Below are 19,881 nucleotides of genomic sequence, written 5' to 3'. Positions count from 1 at the left end.
CCAACTAGTTTGACAAAGTGAAGAATTTCAAGTAATTATAGAGGAAATTTATGGACAGAGCAGGCCTCCCCAAAGAATCTCATTATTTATTCTACCTCTGAGGCTAGTCTTGTTAGGGATGATGCAAGTAGATAAAGACTGAGTTTCAAATGAAAGCAAAATGCTTTGTTACCAGGGAATAGAAAATAACAATGCAGAAACAATGTGCAAAAAGGCTTTTTTAAATGATTTAATTTTTCTTTCATTATAAACATTATTTTAAGACATAGAGAGACTCTTTTAAGGTGAAAAGTTAATGTTATGAAGAAATGCAGAGCTAAGAAGGGAAGCACACAATTTATACAATACACCTTCAAATCCATTTCCACCAACTGTAACAATCAAATGACAAATCAGTAGAAAATTACAACTTGAGTAAAGTCATATCTGTTAGGAAACTGTTAAATGTTTTCCCACCAACTTAATTTTGAAGACTTCTACCACATAACCACAAAGGCTTTGGTGGAAAGAAATCTCAGTTTTTCTCCTGGTCCCTGGAAACTGATGGACCCTTCAAAGTTTGGCATAATCTTTAAGAATCATCTCTAGCTTCTGGCTCAGCATGATGTTGCCTTTGACCCGAAGTTTGCCACTAAAGAAGGCCTGAAATACAGAAAGAAAAAGAGGAAAGTGTCACTTTAAAAGGCCTATGATTTAAACTGACAAACAGTTGAACTAGTTTCTGAGACAAAAAAGATGCAGGGAATAAGGAAAACTATCTTGCAGTGATTTTTTTAAATCAGTGAATGGATACAAATGTTTCCAAGCCATCTGCCAAACGCAAGGGGACACACACACACACAGAAAATACAAAGTAAAACAAAATGTAAAGGGATGCCCCGCTCACACCATGCTTTTTAAGCCAAATTTGTGCAATTATTTTCTGTATTCTCAGTATAGTATTGGGAATCATGTCACAACAGTACTTACAGCCATCCTAAAAGCTAGATACCTCCATAAATAAGGCAAGATAAAATGCTTATTTTTTAAAGTCATTTGTGGTTTGTTACTTATAACATTCATTTTTAAATAGTCAGAACACTGAACTGAATTAAATAGTATTTAAAAACCTGATAGCGATGACAAAAGAACATTACTGATTAAAGTTATTAATTCATTTTCCTAAACTCCTAAGTACCAAGGAAAAGTATGCTAAAATAGCAGCCTACAGGGTAGTGAGTGGTGTTAAGGACCCTGCTCCTTCCTCTAATAATATAAAGCAGCTTTCCTATATCACTTTATTCTCACAAAGATCCTGTGATGTAAGTATTCGTGTTCTTGAAGAGGAAGTTTAGCCACACAGCCAGAATTCAAACCCTGATCTTTACTGACTCCAGGTCCTGTTTTACTACTGAAGCTGCACTGAGACCTTCTATATATATATATATATAGGTGTTTGGTCACTACTCCAATTTTCAATTCCTTCATCAGTAAATGGGAGCAGTTACTCATTATGGTTTTTATACTCCTAAGAAAGTAATACACAGATTCGAGGTGATTTCTAAGGTCTCATCAAGTTCCATATTTCATTATCCCATCAATATAAAATGAAAAAAGATTGGCACATTACACATCCAGATACCAGCACCAACTACAACATCACAAAAGCAAAATTTAAGCTCCTTCTAGGTCACTGGTCTCAGCAAACAAGTGGTAGCAGAGGGAAATCTTTTGGAGTTTAGTCTCTATATCCTAGAAATACAAGAAATAAATTGTTTCCACAGGATAAATTCTGAGTATTTTCTGTTGGCCATGGAAATACTGATTATAAATTATCTCTGAGGCAGAGGTGGCTTGTCGTTAGATCTTTGTATTCCCAGAACCTAGCATAGTGCCTGGCACATAGTAGTGCTTAATAAATACTTTTTGTATGCTACTTGATTGATCTTTTGAAAGTGACTTAACTCCTCTAGAAAAATTCTTCACTCGTACTTTTCTTCAAATTACTCAAGTCTAGAGATTCTTGTAAATTTGAATAAAAAACAGCACCAAAAACATTTCCAAACTGCCAGGAAAAAAGATGTTTTATAAAATAAAGTTACTTTCTTGCCACCCCCATTCTTTAAGAGTACTGCTATACCAAAGAAAATGTTTCTCTGTTAAATATTAATAATCAATGTACATTTGTATCACAACTGTTTACTAATAAATGTTTAACTACAGAAGATAAATGTGGTCATTGCTGTCAAGAGTGAATGCTTATGCTGCTATATGGTAAATTGTCTTTGGCACTCATACATAGTAATATATACCTATACAAGTTTTAACCTAGCATAGTTTTTTTAATTGTCTTTTATTTATTGGAGATTTTTTTTATTTATTGGACATACACAGGTGACATCTGAGTTTTCACCATAAATTTAGACTTAAACTCAAGCTATTATAGCCAGCTCAAGTTTACTAACACCTTTAAACCAGGACAAGAATACTTTTCTTTTTAATTTAAATTGTAAATGAGAATTCAAAAAGTAATTTTGAAATTCTAATCTCATTTAAAATCTAGTATAACAGTTAGAAGAAGTGATGGTGAACAAATCAATCTCATGGAATCATTACCTTCTGGGGGTTCAACTTCCCCATAACAACCTCCATGAAGTCTTCATCTGAAAGAGTGAAGACTGTGTCGGCAGAACCTCTTGCAGGGCCTTGGTATAATTCTCCAGAACCATTTTTTAAGTCAATAGCTAGAGAAAGAAAACAGGTAAAAAAAGATGTCAATTTATCTCTCTTTCCCCTTTATAATCTGAAAACAAAATAGATTTCAGCAGAATGCTGTTCCACTAGAAATGATTCTACATATTTGGAAGGAACACAAAGTTTCCATTTAAAAGGAAAGCAACAAAATAAGTCACTTTCAATGGAACTTGAAGCTAGTAACTTAAAAAAAACTGGGTCCAAACTTAACTTCACAGTCCTATTACACATTAAAATAAAGTTTTCTTAATTATAGATTTTAGTGATAAAGCTATATTATAATGGGTAGCCAGAGTCAAACAACACAGAATGGTCCAAAATGTCATTTTGGTAAACCCATGGAATTTTTCATGAGGATCTAAGAGGCTATGTATTGTGATACAGAGACCAAAAAATAAAAAAGACAGAAGTCACTTTAATATACACTAACACCAACCTAGCTACAGATTATAAGTTGTTTGGGAGCCAAACTCAAAGCAGTGACAAAATACCCCAGCGACTATGGTGATTTTACTATGCAAAATTGAGAAAAAAACAAAACAGCTCTGCAGTAATAAAAAAAAAAATCTTCATCGCTCTAGGGCCTAATTCTCAGTTGATGGTTATTATGTTCTAACTTCACTCAGAGAGTAAAACAGTAGTGGGACCACTGCTTTGGAACACGAATGGGGACAGTAACGATCTCTTTGTGGCATAAAAACAGTAAAGTGCAATTTTCCTTTATATATTGCATATTCTTGTGCCTATATGTCCTCTTCCTGCTCCAGGATTCAGAAAGAGGAGTATATTCAGTCCAACATACCAATTTTAGAAGCCCAAGTGCATGGCTAAAATACTTTTTTAAATAGCACACAAAACCTTAATTAGGAGTGGTTCTTTTCAGGCCCTTTGTATATTCAGCAACTGCTCAATGCAATTTCAAAGTTCCATTTATCAAAACCAGACACCCAGACAAAGTGCATACAAAACGCAAACTATCATATATTTTCACTGGATGCTCTCAAAAAACTATGGCATCATAGGGCATACTTTTGCTAAGGCAGCTAGGTGGTGTAACAGATAGTCCTGGACTTGGAAACAAGAAAACCTAAGTTAAAATATGGCCTCATATACTTATCAACTGTATGACCCCGGGTAAGTCATTTAAGAAGCAAGTTAGTACAGTGAATTAAGCCTAGAGTCAGGAAGGTCCAAGTTCAAAACATCACTTTGAGCTGTGTGACCCTGGGCAAGGCCCTTAACTTCTCTGTTGCTCAAGTTCCTCATCTGTAAAAGTGGAGATAATAACACCTCCTTTCCAGGACTGTTTTAAGGATCAAATGAAATAACGTTTATGTAGTGCTCAGTACAAAGCCTGACACACTAGGTTCTTAACAAAAGTAAGCTACCTTCCCTTGTTCCTTTTTTTCACTTTTCCCAGCCTCAATTTCCTTATCTGTAAATTGGGAATCATAACAACACATATTTTATCTGGCAGCTGTGAGAATCAAAGGAGATGATCAAACAAATCAAGTGCTTTATAATCCTTAAAGAGCTACGTAGTTAGCTTTTATTTTATGTACATGTATATGTACGTGTGTGTGTGTGTGTGTGTGTGTGTGTGTGTGTGTGTGTGTGTGTGTGTGTGTATGTAATTATCAAGCAGCATCCTCCCTGCCTCTGCAGAAGGTGGAGGAGGAGAGGTCCCTGTTCCTGGAAATCAGGACAGGGAGACATGGGCAGCTCGGGATCTGTCTGCCCATCACCCCCTCCTTTCCCTTTCCCTCTCCCACCCCACACCTCCCCTCCTTTACCCTACTCCCCTCGCCTAACCAATCCTGGAGGATCCTGAGAATGTCTAGAGGGGAGGGGGGAAGTTGGGGGAGAGGAATGAGAGAGGGTGAAAAAAGTCAGTACAACTATCTAACACTCTGAGGACAAGGTATCTGTGGTTAGAGGAAATGCTTCAAGAACATTTAGAGTTGCTCTCTGTGGACACATCTAGACTCAGAACACTGAAGACAAGACACTTGCAGCACAGCACATAGCAGTTGGTAACACTTCAGCTGCCTCAAGCTTGTATTTTATAAAAGCTTATCTTGTTTGAAAAAACTTAGATCTCTCATCTTGATCATGTAACCTGAGAATTAAAGGTAAACTGAGGCACACAAAAACCTATCAGATAAGTTCCTTTGCTCCTTTTCTCCTTTGGGAATAACCAAAGATTGAACAAAATTAAGCTTCTAAAAAAATTAAGCCTTTGAAAGAAAAGAAGGAAGAACAATTCAATCAAAGTAGGATGTTGTCATGCTTTTTTTAAATGTCATTAAAAAACTTGCTCTACTTATCTAAAGAGCTACATTCTAATTCACTGCTGTTTCTGGATGAAGAGTTCTTCTGGACTTACTCTAATGTTGTCCTGGATGACGCTTACCGCATCAGAAAATGTATCATCAGGGAACTTACTTATTGAAGTAAGAGCTGTGATGATTACTTAGGTAAAGCAAGCTAAGTAAAAATGTATATTACTCTACTTAAAACTGAGGTTCAGTGACGACACGGGCTTCCTTGGAGAGTGTAGTGGGCTCCTCCTCCCTGGGAGTCTTCAAATAAATACTGCATCGGGCGTGTCAAAGAGGGAATTCTTGTTCAGGCATAGGGAGATGTTCTAATTCTGTTAAATGCTAAAAGAATCATTAAGCCCTAACTAAAAATGCAAATGAAACCACATAGGCTATGTGCACATCTCTAAGTCAGGAACATATAGAATGCACCCTGTGAAATTAAACGGAGCAACGGCAAGTCAGATGTAGAAATAGGGAGGAAGGAATATTACAAAATATAACAATTATATGTATAGCTTAGACCTGGGGACAATGCTTGCCACTTTTTTTTTGTAAAGGTCATGAGCTAAGTTTCATATTTTAAAAAATTATAAATATTTAAAAGCGTTGACCAGCAAGGATTTGGCCTGCAGTCAGTAGCTTGCTGACCCCTTTTCCAGATTGTAAATTCTGTGAGGGCAGGGACAATACTCATCCAAAATTTTTTATCTTCCCTAATTCTAAAACAATGTCTTGCCCACATAAAGAACTTACTAAATATGTGTTGTGTTTTAAACTTATTGGCACTCAAATTAATTTTAATACCAAGACTTATGCAAGTAGAAAATAAGATTTGTTATCACATATTATGGATTTTTTTTCTCCTTTTGTTTATGCCATCAACTTCAGTGTGCTGTCTGAAACAAGGACTGTCATATTTCATCTCTGCAGCTTCAGGCCTTAGTATTTGTTCCCCAATAGCTGACATTTAATGTCTGTTGAACTGAAGGGTGAAACCTTGGTGAAAGACACGAATTTGACATAGTCAAACAAGCATTTAAGTTTCCACTATGAGCCAGACACTGTAATAGTTCCTGGAGATGTAAATACAATAAATGAAACAATCCCCAGTCAAGGAGCTTACATTTAACAGGAGGACAAGGACCTGTATAAGTATATATGAAATAAACACAAATAAATATAACACTGGTGGCAGATATAGATGTCATTATAGAAGGTGAAGGTAAAGAGCATCACCTCCGTTTCCTCCCTACTCTCTACTTGTCTCTGGAGATTTAACTAGTCACAACCTTAAAATACTTAGCTCAGTTTTGTTTGGTTTTTTTTTTTAGCCTAGTGGCAACATAATGGTCCTTCAGGTGATTCCCTCCTGTGTAACTTTGTAGAATTTACATAAGATAACAAGTTAGGAGTATGATAATTGCTCAGAGCCTTCAGTTGGTTAAATTTCTAACATCCAGGCAGATTTGGCTTTTTGCCTTCATTTAAATTTTGTTTATTTCTAGCTATTCCCTGGCCTTTTTCTGGTCGAGACAAAATTCAGGTTACCAGAGACATTTGGCTAAGGAAGTGAGGATACCATGTTACAGTGTCTGTTAATGAGATATAAACCGTCAGCAGGGGAACTTGGAATGAACACAGGCCCTTCCCTTCAGCTTCGAAGAGGTATGTAAAACTGGAGGCTTCAACCTAAGAGCCTGTAGGCCAATGACCCTCACGCATCTCTCTCTCTCCTTTCTCTACGGCAGCCAGTTCCACTTTTTCTTTTTCCTCTTGTCCCAATTTTTCTTCTTTCAGGCTCAACTCTGGAGGGTAAATGTGTGGTTGGGGCTGGAGAGGCTGGCCTTATTTCTGCTCTTGCTCAGTGACAGGGTCCCTAACACTTCTCCATCTCTCTCTCCCAGCCTCAGTGCACTCTTTGAAGAACTCCTGTGTAAAACCCAATTCTATCTCTGCTTCAAAGATCCTGTCTCAGATCACTTCTCAGGGCTGAGAGCTGACTGTCTGTCCCTATGAATTAAAAATTCCAAGATGACAATCAGTTCTCAAACCCTTATTACAAATAGGAAGTGGTTAGAGGGAGACAGGAAGGGAGGTGGTTAGCAGTTGAGGGGATTACTTGAAGGAAATGAGGGAATTCTAACATGGACATGAAGAGGGAATACATTCAGGGCATGCAAGACAGCAGGGATGGGAGATGGAATGATATAGGTTCCTCAGAAGACAGAAGGCCAGTGTGACAAGATTGAGGAGTTAAGGGGAGTAGTAATGTACAAATGAAAATAGAAAAAGAAATTGGGGCCAGGTTGTGAATGGTTTTAAAGGCCGTACAGAGGAGTTTGTATTTGATTCTTGAGAAAATAGGAAGCCACTCCAGAGGCAATAATTATTAATGTAAATACACATATACTGGGAGTACTGCCTGTCTCCCTTGAAGCCATTAGACTAAGTGCTCAGGAGTTCAAAACTTTCCTCAACTTACTCTGAATCTAAAGTTAAAACAGGCACTGTTTCCAAAAGCTTATGTAGTTAATCAACATATGTACTAACAAGGGCAAAGCTAAAATAATGTAACAGAGATTTCAAATACAACTGATTTTGTTTTCTAGTGTTTAGTAAACACTAACAAACAAAATGACTGCTTGTACCAAAACATAATTTAAAGGCATTCTGTAAGCTTTCAGTCATTTTTTCCATGACAATAAGGTCTTGGCCATTAACTGGAGATGCCAGTGGGGAAATTAATATCCAGGACAGCAATAAGCCACATGTCGGATTGTTTTCCATGCAGTCATCTGCAGGAACTTTGCACAATGACACAGAGAAAAGGAAAATCAAGAAGCAAGAAACTTAAAGCAGTGGAAACACAGTTAAGAAATTTAATCTAACAAAAAACCTGGCAGTCAGACCACAGGGGAACAGGAGATATGTTGGAGAAAGCCTAGGGCCTAAATCTGATCATGAATCTAAGCAAAGGAGAGACCTAAAGAAAAGATAATGACAATAAAAGCCTGGAACTCTTAACTCAGATGGGCAACATGATACCATTTCTGTGGTTGCAAACTTTCAAAAGTGAACTAGAATACAGAGTAGAAGCTATCAAGCTAAGAAAAGTATTTTCCCTCAGTTTCCTGAAGGAAAGTTTTAATAAAAGTATATTCTCTAGTACTGTCTGAAATTAAACTTTGTCATAAAGATGAGAAAAAAATTTGCTGGTTATCCAACTCTTTGGGATACATTGCTATTTTAATTGAGCATCTTCTAAATTTCTGTAAGTCTTTTTCTTGAACAGAAACTCAGAAAATTATCTTTAGACCTTTTCATCCTTCTTGCATTTCCATCTCTTTGTCCTCAAATTCTTCAAAGTTCTTGCAGCCTACAGCTCAAGTTCCAACACCTTTTTGCCCATTGAGAAAAGGCTGCCTTAGATAATTTTTAAGGGGAAAAAACTTATATGTACTACACACGTGCATATGTATGCACATATATATAATATACAATCATTAATTTATAGACATGAAAATCTGAGTATTATGAGATCTGAAAAATTTCATCTGAATCAAATTTTGCAGACTGAAGCATTTTACATTCTCCCTCCCTATTAACTTTCTATAATTACAAATGTTTGCCAGGAATATATGACTAAGGTGACTAAAAAAAAATCCCAACTGACTCAGAAACACAAAAGATTTGCTCATCTAAAATGACATTTAATACACTGCTTCAATTAGTTTGTGATGAGAAATACCACAGATCAGATTTTCTTGAGAATCTGAAGAAATCCATTCAAATGACACTCTAAAGAATAACAATCTGAAATCTGAAAAAACAATATTCCTTCCCTAGGGAAAAAACCCAATAGGGATATTTGCAAATGCCTTTTTAAAACTTTACATAGTTAATCGTACACACCGCCCTCTGATTCATAGATTAGCACCTCTTGGCCATTTTGAGATTATAATTAATGACTTTATCCCAAATCTGAGGAAACACGGGAGTGTCTGATTTGAGATCAGAGTGGATACAGGTAACCAAACTCAATTAGAATTACCCCCGTCAGAAGCCACCCTCAGGATTAAGAGTGTGGAAGATAGAAAAAGGAGGGACAACAGGAACATAAATTGTCTCCTCTACAGAACAGGGACAATTCTGCTCTCATTTACATATGCTTATGTTTCTCAACTCTTAGCTTTGGCATTTTATCTAATCCATTTTGCTTTGCCCCAGTGCTACAATTTGTTCCTATAGTTATTTGCCTTGCCTCTCCTTTGTTTCTCTGTCTCTCATGTGTCGTATAAATTATCCCCTGCTATGTGGGAGGGGTTCGCACCAGGTCGGCCAAGACAGTGGTTAGGCCCCTGACTCAAGCTAATCTTAAAAAGCAACACTGAGCACAGGCTAATTTTACATCACTCTGGGGACTCCAAACCAAAATGATATGGGACCCTTTAATTACATTCAGAATTCTGAAAGACAAAAGAAGAAAATGAAGCTCTTTGCCCTAGGGTCTTAGATACTGAGGGCCGGAATAGAGATCCTGATGTAGTCACGGGTAACTAGGACTGATGATGCTGGCCTGCAGCCAAAGAAACGATTCAAGAGCCAGATCAAGAGCTAACCAAAGGCAAATACAAGCATCCTGAGATCCAGTGGTGCTAGCTCCACCAGACTGTCAACAAATATTTATTAAAAGCATGAGTTCTAGGCATCGGGGACACAAGTGCAAAAAATATGAAATAATACTACAAAGTCAAAAGCACAGGAAGCCTGAAGTACAAGAGGGGGAAACAGCTAGCTTAGCATTTTTTTCTATTTGTACCTCTAAGAGGTTACAACTCAATAAGAGACAATGAAGGGGTATATATCATAGTTTGAGAAAGTATTTCATTTGGTTGTTAGGAACAATGTGTTCACCTACTTCAAGCCCTCCAATAATGTAGAAAAACAGAGGATTGTATACCCTCTTCACTCCTCTCCTTTCATTGGCATGTTTGCCTTAAGACAGGATGCAATAGAGTCTTTGACCAAGTATCAAATGCTCCAAATATTGGAGAGGGTTCATTAACTATGGCTAGGGACCTTATGCTGCAAATTGAATAAGTGACGATTCACAAAATCACAGAATTTCAGAATTGTAAGGGACAACCGAGGTCATCTAGTCCAACATAGACCTGAATAAGAATCCCTCTATAACATCTCTCTGATTGAAGACTTCTAGTGATAGGATAATATGAGTTTAGAATATAAAACTCATTTGTAAAATCTTAGAGAGGAAGGTGATGGGATATTATGAGGAGCAAGAAGCAGTAGAAAGAAAAACAAGCTTAGACCAAATTAAACAAGATTAAGCCAAAAACTCAAATAAACAACAAAAAAAAAAAAATAACTTATAAAAAAGGAAAAGATGTCAAAAATTTCCATTGAAAAGAAAACAAAACTTTTCTGTGAAACTGTCAATAATGTCATTTCCAACATGTTGAATAAGGAAGTAGAAATGATAATGAAGAAAACAAAAAATTCATCTCCCACCATCTGAAGACCATGGATGTGCAATACTGCATACAATGCCACACAGAGGTGACATGTGGGTTAGTTTTGAAAGATTTCTGGTAGTAAAGAAGAGTTTCTAGGGAAAAGGAGGGAGGGATATATTTGGAAAATATATTATATATTTTTACATACTATATTATGTTTTATACAAAAACAAAAGGTATTAACTTTGTCTTAAAAGAAATATGAAGAATATGGAAGCAAGGGCAGGTAACCGAGTTTGAATACAAGAACAAATTTCAAAAGCATTAAAGCTCAGAATGACATAAGATGGGTAAAGAACGCCAAGGACAAAGAGGTCTTTAAAGCTCTGTTGGAGGCACTGGGGAGATCAAAAAACAGTGGAAATATTGTGCTGATTATATCCTTACCAATAACAGTGCAGAGCCTACTAAATGAGACTCATAATCACTCAAAAGAGTTCAGGTTAACCACATGTGACAAAAAAACCCAAATGAATAAAAAAATGCCTCTTTGTCCAGATTATGAGATATGATTAAATGGTGAGCATCTCTTGCTGGTCCTCTACTAAGTATCTTTAGTGAAGCAGATGGACAAGGAACTGGACAAACTGGATTTGGGAAATTGTATATCTCTTTCAATGACCCTAAAATAAAACTAAACCCAACATTTAACTAATATTCTTTCAGAGATGCTATACAGCTGCAAATGAAGGGCCACAATCTCTGAATAAGAAAAATAGTAGTTGTTTAAGAAGCAATGGTGATATGAAGCAGGACATAAATAGGCTATAGTACATTAGATGAAATGAACATAAAAAGCAGCCACAAATGAAATTATCAAAGAGATTTATGACCAATAAAAAGAGCTGGTTATATGGTAAGATGGTCAATTCATGCAGATATCCAATATCTCAACTCTTCTCCATTATACAGCTTTTTTAAAGTGTTTCATTTTACTGAATTTTCTATTTACATTGCTATTGTCACTGGGCATACTGCTGATTTCATTATTATCTCTATTTTACAGATGAAGAAACTGAGGTCAGTCGGAGGGCAATGACTTGGTCACACTGCTAGTAAATGTCTGAGGACATATTTGAATGCTTGATCTTACCTGCACATCAAATCTTTCCTGCATTCTATCCACTGGACTACCCTGGAGCTGTCTCATATACATTTCTATTATATATTCATACTATTTCCTCCAATTATACTTTTCAGACATGTTATCTTTTTATTTAAGTCCAGTAGCTATTTGGAACTCTGAGCTCCAGACGTGGTATTCCTCTTTCATTTTTGTTTCATAATTTCTCGTGAGTTTCTAGACCTCCTACTCTTCCACACGAATTCTGCCATTGTGCTATTACTCTGTCTAGCTCAATAACATGTCCTCCATTCACATCTCCTGGCACTTTGATTGGTGCAACAATAAATATACAAATTATTTCAGGTAGTGCTAAAGTTTTCTTACACTGGTACATCCAAGGACATGACCAATAGCCTCCAATTATTTAATGCATCCTTTATTCCATTAAGAATTATTTTACAATTGTATTTAGTATTGCAAGCATATTTGTAGATTTTACTCCCAGATGTTTGTGCATTTTGTTGATATTTTATATGAGATTTCCAATTCTTTTTTCTGGATTTTGTAACTGCTATACAGAAATGGTCATTTTTTTCTAGGTTTTTGTGTGCGTGTGTGTGTGTGTGTGTGTGTGTCCTACTATTTAATTTAAGATATTGTATCTCCCCCATTAGAATATAAGCTCCTTGGGAGTAGGGACTTTTTCATTCTTTGCATTTTTTCCTCAGTGCCTCATAAAGAGTAATAAATGCTTGTTGTTCTATCAATTACTTTCTGGTTTATTAAACCATAATGTCATCTGCAAATTGGGATAATTTTGCCTCCTCTTCGCCAATACCTATTGCTTTAAACTACTGCAAAAAAACCAAGAAGTTATGCAACCTTGATCTTCGTCATACTGCTAGCATCAGAAGCAGTTTTCAACCCAGGTCTCTCCTGACATTGTCTAGCAATCTTTCATTGTCTTAAAAATTACTTAAAAATTAAATGCAAAAATAAACTTAGGCTACAAATAACTGAACAGAAAATATTTTGTTTCAACAGAGCTATGACCAACAAAAGAAAAACTGTAGTGAAGCTTAGGGATTTTGGTTGTATCACAAAATATGTTCCCTTGTATGTGAGCATCAGTTATCCTTTGGAGATTCTATATTACAAGTAACGAGGTTACTCTCATGTAGTAGCAATTTAGTTTATCCTAAAAGTCCTGTCAACTTGTTAGCATTGTCTTTTCTCTATACAATTTTCTGGCTTATATTATTTGCTATGCTTTTGCATATTTCCGAGCATCAAGTATCTTCCTTATTTTTCATGTTAACATAAGCTACAAAAATATACACATAGATAGTTTGCATGAAAGGCAGTAAAATCACTGTAATTTTACACTCAAAAGTAAGGTAATATCTTAGGTAATATCTAAGGTTCTCTTCTCCAAATAACTAATATGTTGGCATGAAAATGATACATGAATTTCATGTCAATATTATGTAATAGGCTTAATTATTATATTAAGATAATTACAAATTATATGTAAAATAAAACATGTTATAGTAATGTTATTGATATATGTAATAATATGTTGTATGATATAATTCTGTTACATTACAACATGTTATATTAACTACTACTGCATAATGTATAATAAAATATTATAAGATAATATTCATTTAATTCATTTGATCTGACATGTTTGTCTTTAAGATAACAAGAAACTTGGTTTTAAAAATGGCATGCAGAAAGAACATATTCTAAGAGTACTAACTTCAGGGATTCATATAACACATATATACATAACCTAAAAGTTGACTTTATGTTATACCTGAAGCCTGGACAGCTACTTCTACAACTCCACATTTACACTTAAGTCAGATATCTTTCTCATCCATTATAGGACTTTGTGTGCACTAACACAGATCTAAGGTCAGAGTTCATGTGAAACAACTCATTTCCAAAGAAATATAATTTAAATATGACTCATCTCCACTATGAAAAATTGCTTAGGACATTAAAAAATCACTGACTTACTCCATCGTGCTGCAGTTTTTCCATGTTTAGTGATGTTCCACTCAAACACAGCATTCACCTTCTTCACCAGCTCCTTTCCAACATCTTTGATGCGACAACCTATTTCCTCAAAAACAAGGGTGCTCCGCAGCACTCCATCCTAGCAAATGATACAGGGAATTTAGCATGAAAAGTTCTAGGAAAAGGATTCAAAAGGAAAAATGGCTGCACCATTCATGGTACACTGCAAAAAATACCTGTAAAGTGCAACATTACAGCCATATACACCAAGCATATTTTCTGAAATTATCAATGTCAGTAATCGAATGCTACCATCCATATTACAACCTGGGATCTGATGTTATACAGAAGAAGCATAAGAAAAAATACATTCCCTCAAAAAAGTTACATAAAAAATTAGTGACTATAAGACAGCATATAATTAAGCACCAAACCACAAATGTGATAGTAGTTCAGAGAAAGGCGAGCTCAACATGGGAGTAATCTGAGAAGGCTTTGTGAAAAAAACCGGCTTTGACAAATGAGCATTTGGATAAGTATATAGGAGTAGGTAGGGCTTTACAAGAAGCAAAATTAGCATTCAGTGTGCCAGGTACATTGAGGGAAAATATTCTGATCTTTTCTATGACCAGTTTACCTTAAAAACAAGGGAATTTCACCACATCATACACTGTTTACAAAGTTTCTATCATCCAAATGTATTGTTCTATAAAATACTTACCTGAAAGTCTCTTCATAGGGTAAGACATTCAATTAATTGCATCTACTGTTCTAATAACAGAAAAATCACAATTTTCTCTTACACATCTAGTCATTTTCCAACTCTCCAAAACAACTAATATATAATGGAATTAAATCCTTAAACCATTAATCAGTGTCTTTCCCAATCTGAGTCAACTTATATTGGTTGCCATTATTTCTCACTGATTTATCTTGATTTTTAATTTAGAGTAAAACCAAATTTTAAAAATTCTAATAGATGACAATATAATGGCAATAACAAGTACCAATGCACTCAATATATCTTCCCATACTTATTAACTTAATCAGTCTTTTCAATGTTCATAATACATTCAAAATTCACTAATTAAAGAGTCAGGTGGTGATTTTAATATTTGTTACCATACCTTAGAAGATATCTTAGCTGAGAGGTCATCAGATGTTGGTACAAGATCCACATATGCATTTGAAAGGACAATGTCTCCAGTTTCTTGGACCTGATATGAGACAAAAGAAGGACATGCAAACTCACTCTGATCATATAAAAAAGGCAGTTTTTTTGTATGCCACTACCAAATCACATAAAGCAAATCTGTCTTTTCATCTTAAAAAGGAAAAAAAATCAGTGAAAAAAGGAAAAAGGAAATTTCTGTAAACTGTTTTTAAAAAGTAAATAATCATGAAAGTTAAATAATCTAATGAACATTAAAATTTGTAACATAAAGGCCCTTATCACAATTAATGTGTTTCAAAAATGCAGGGAAGAGGTTGTATATAATAATAATAATAGTTTGGGTATAAAGACCTTAGTATTATTTTTAAAAAAAGATTCTATTTCCTGTTTCAAATATAATATACACATTATGCAAATTAAACCCTTAAATGACCAAATGTCGTGTTAAATTACTAATATATTTATAGAAGAAATATTCTTTTATAAAATAACTTTCACTTTATCAGAAACTATCCATGCTATTAATTCTTACAAGAAATCAGCAAACTCATTTTAGCTGTTGGTTATATTATATCATATTATATTATATTTATATATAATATATATTATATTAAATTATAGGAATAAAACCAGCTTCCTAGCTAAGTTCTTAAACATTAATGTATATATAAACAGCCAAAGTTAGAATCAGAAAATGCTTTTTTTTCACTTAGAGACACAGCAGTTGAAAAAATGGACTCATTAAAGATTTAATATTTTGCTGGTTTTACTTCATGTTCTAAATTAATAAATGTGCAAACAAAACATGAACAAAAAACATTTTTCGTAAATCACTTTTCTGACATTAGAACAAATAACTCTTATCTGAATATTGACACTTCCTCCAAACGTTTCCCAAGAGTCAATGTAAAGACAGTCTGATCCAGGGGTGGGGAGTCTACAGCCTCTGGGGTCACATGAGGCCCTCTAGGTCCTCAAGGGCAGCCCTGTGACTGGATCCGTTTTCAGTCAAGGGGCCACACGTGGTCTCAAGGCCCCCGGGACTGTTTTGTATCAGGTAGAATGAAGCCTATAGCCTTCAACAGAACGGGAAAATCTTTTTCGTTTTACACACTGGTGATACACTGTTTTTCCAAAGACATTTCTCATAGCAGGAAGCATATTTTTTTCACAGCCAAAGTTTTCAGCAGCTCCTAGGTCAGGTGTCCCTATTTCTCAATGACAGAGGGGAGCACATGCCCTCTCCCTTCAATTCTTACCTGACATTCTCTCCATCTGAAAGAAAAGTGATGGCTTTAGCTCTACTGGAATATAGAAGCCTTTTAATAATTTGGCTTCTTTTCCTCCCTGGAGTATTTAGTAGAATAACTCTTCTTTGGCTTAGCCCTGGACTCTTAGTTCTATCGAGGAAAATTAACTGTTTTCCATAAGACAACGAGAAAGAACAAAGTCTTTGTTGCTGCTACTGTTTGTTTAGGTGGGCAGCTAGGAAGGGCATGTGTTTTCCAAAGACTGAAAGAGGAATTTTAGGATGAGAGAATATGTTTTCCACTCCACACTCCATCTCCAGGATCATACAGGATTATACTGCTCTCTTCTCCCCCAAGGTGAGGTTGAATTCTAGCAAATCCCCAAGGTTGGTACTCAAAGTATCAAAACAGAGAAAATCCCATGGGGAAATTCCTATTTCTCTGAGAGGTAATACATATGTTAAATATGGATACCTATTTTATATAAATCATTAAATAGGCAAATCTAGGATAGAGTAAAAAAAGTATAATGATATTAGACTAAAGCATGGCATGCTGCCAATATAATAACTAACCAGGACAATTCTTGTGTATTTAGAGAAATCACACATACACACACACATGCATGCAATGTGGTATATATGTGTATGTACTTATGTTTGTGTGTATACATACATATAAATGAATTTTGAATATTACTATGCATATTTTTGTTTAGGAAAAACATATATATTTAAACAGACATACACATACTATATATATATAGTGTATATATATACACACACATACATATAGTGTGTGTATGTGAAAGAGAAAAAGAAAGAGAGAGAAATAGAAAGAAAGAGAGAGAGGGTTTTATTTTATTTTATTTTTTTTCATACTGGGTATCCCTATCCTGTTCAGCCTATAAGTACATGAGTCACGATCTATCCCACTGCTGAGTATCACAGAATTCTGACCCCTTTCCATTTGTGATCTGGCTCACTTTGTCCCTCCTCAGACAAGGAACAGGTTTCATGAGAGAGTTTGGTAGGAGCTGAACCTCAAGGACAGGACATATATGTGTATGGGAAGAACAAGGCATTCCAAGGAGAAGGAAAAGTATTTTGTGTAAAGGCAATAAAAGAAGAAGTATAATCAAAAAAAAAAAAAACTGTGACAACTTTTTGCTGTTTCATCAAAGCTATCTACATAGCTAATTATTAGGAGACAGCAGTAGGGCTTTGCTGACTGGTTTATCCAGTAAAGGTTAAAATGGCTCACAGAATTACTTTGCTATTGTGTGTGCTGGCCCAAGAAGACTAAATGAAGTCAAAGACTAGATAATTAAGGGTGTGGTACATAATCATGTATTCTTTTTCACCTTAAAAATTAATAACTCAAAAATTTTATTTATGTAAAATAATCACCTTCAAATGATTAATGCTATATGTACTACTGAATTTTAGCACTCACATTAAAAAAAATTATTGTATTAGCCAAATGACTTACAACAGAATAACAACACTAAATGTGATGACTACAGCAGGACAAACTACTAAAATTAAATTTTTGAAAAGTTATTATGCAGTTCAGTTTTTATTAAATCTATTGATATTGATATGTTATCCCTTCCACATCATGACTTCCCTCATCATGGTTTTAACATATTCTGGGTTGGCATAAGAAATTAAATAGGAATTGTTTTGGAGTTTTGCAGAAGTCACAGATGATATGCGAAGGGCAGCAGACAACATAGAAAAAGCTTAGAAACTCACAAATGCATAAAATATATGCATTAGTATTATATCAACCCACATTTTACAATAAGATGCTATAAACACCCCATTTAAAAAGAAAAAATTAAAAATTCAGATGACTTCTCTGGTACAAAGGGAGGGTCAAAAAATTTTACATGGATTTCCCAGATCATGGTGGTGCCACATCCCTAACCCCCCACAATTTAGAAGGGATGACTGTAACACCATTGTGCTTACCTTGGTCTGAAAGTGAATTCTATTTCCTTCCTTCCACATTTCTGTTGATAGAGTTTGTCCTGGATATACTGGTTTTGCAAAACGAGCCTGAAAAAAAAACACCTCTTTCAATTGTCTCTTTCAAATATAAATTTTCATTACTCCTAATAAAGAATGAATGAACAAAGTATTTATTAAGTCCTTACCATGTACAGAGTACTGTGTTAAGCACTAGGGACACAGAGAAAAGTAAAGTAATACTTGCTCTCAAGGAGCTCACGGTAATGGGGGAGACAACACATGGAAAGTTTCAGCTATAAATCGGACAGAAAGGTCTCATGGCACTTGTAAAGTAAAGCAGATGGTAATGCCTTTTCTTTAATGTTATTGCATTACATACACAAAATCATGTCAACTTATTTAGAGAAATTATTATTGAATTCCTGATTTTGTATATAAAATCACTCTCAAATAATATGTTACATATAGAATTTTGTATAAAATTTGTATAAAAAATTGTATAATATAAAAAAGTCTAAAATCAGAAATGCATAATCTGTAGTACAATGACTACATTTTTTGGAATGAAGTAACTAACTCCTTTTCTACTCTAAAAATAATGATCAAATGAAGTAATATTCAAATAATTACATAAAACAAGGAACTTAAAGAGAAACTACCATAAAGGTACCTTAATTGCTTTGAATCTAGACACATCATTATTTCCAAACTGCTGTAAAACATGCCTAGCTGAAAATCCAAGTGAACAAAGGCCATGTAATATGGGTTTTTCAAAGCCTATGAAAAAAAGAAAGCTTATTTTAATATAGACACTCATCAGTTTTAAACATAAGCACACAATCCATACTTCAGATATTGTTTCCTAAATTTTGTTTGTTTTGCTTTCTTTGTTGTTTTAAAAAATCTTTTAATATCTAAACTTATTTTTTGAGCTAGGCTTTTCAAGCAGGCAGTAAAACCTCTAGAGGAAACGGGAATGAGGAGTATTTCCAGAGAAGTCCAAAACTCCAATGGATCCATGATCTTGCCGATGTGAATATCCCCTCTATTGATGCTGACTGCAATACATGCATGCCTACTGAATCTGTGCTATTCTTGTCTTTGGGAGGTCCATTCCATATGCTAAGGGTATTCCTGAGTTTCTCTTGACATCACAAGGATACCAGTGGAATAAAAATACTAGCCAACACAGCATTCAACTTGAGGTTGAAGGTGAAATGGAACTGAAACAGGAAACGGTTCTCATTAAGAACGCTAGTATTACAGAGGGCCTTCCTTAACTAGTCAAGCGAAAAATTGTTACTAAAATGCATGATTGCTTCAACTAATGCTGTAGCATGTAGCAGATAAACACAAATCAGGCTCAAGCAGAAATATTCAGAAATTATTATTATGCCTATTTTCTTGAAGGCTTGCTTTCTGCAGGTGATTATATATAGAACAAATGAAAAAGAGGGGATCATGATCTTGGTCCTCTGTTGAAATCCAACTGTGATACATTACCACAGATGGCATAGAGGCAATCCCAAGTACTTAAGGGTGTAGGCTACTAGATTGTAAGCTATGGAAAGTCCTATCAAGATGGAAAAGTTTTGAGTAGGGATCCAGTCCAGACTGCCTAGGTGCATCATTTCTATCCCTATAACTTCTCATAGAGCCTTGTAAATCACAAGCACTAAAATCAAAGTGAACAAATACTTATTAGCATTTTCTATATGTAAGGGCATAGCCGAGTACAATAAATGTCCCAAATGACATGTCATCATCTATTTCTTCTGCAAGGCTTTCACTTGAAAAAC

General features: G+C 35.1%; 1 protein-coding gene across 1 annotated transcript in view; it reads right to left on the bottom strand.

The window, feature by feature from the left end:
* Window positions 1-213: 213 nt before the first annotated feature.
* The window catches only part of HSD17B4 (hydroxysteroid 17-beta dehydrogenase 4), a 132,098-nt gene continuing 112,430 nt past the window's right edge, over window positions 214-19,881 (bottom strand). Inside the window, exons 19-24 of the mRNA XM_072597144.1 lie at window positions 18,753-18,859; window positions 18,083-18,169; window positions 14,810-14,899; window positions 13,683-13,821; window positions 2,596-2,723; window positions 214-642 (exon numbers count right to left, since the gene is read on the bottom strand). Coding sequence (XP_072453245.1) covers window positions 553-642; window positions 2,596-2,723; window positions 13,683-13,821; window positions 14,810-14,899; window positions 18,083-18,169; window positions 18,753-18,859 — 641 coding nt within the window. The 3' untranslated portion in view covers window positions 214-552. The remainder of the gene's footprint in view (window positions 643-2,595; window positions 2,724-13,682; window positions 13,822-14,809; window positions 14,900-18,082; window positions 18,170-18,752; window positions 18,860-19,881) is intronic.

This window comes from Notamacropus eugenii, chromosome 3, assembly GCF_028372415.1.
Source record: "Notamacropus eugenii isolate mMacEug1 chromosome 3, mMacEug1.pri_v2, whole genome shotgun sequence".
Lineage (NCBI taxonomy): Eukaryota > Metazoa > Chordata > Mammalia > Diprotodontia > Macropodidae > Notamacropus > Notamacropus eugenii.
The sequence above is the reverse complement of the archived record's forward strand: the minus strand, read 5'-3'. Positions and strand labels throughout refer to the sequence as shown.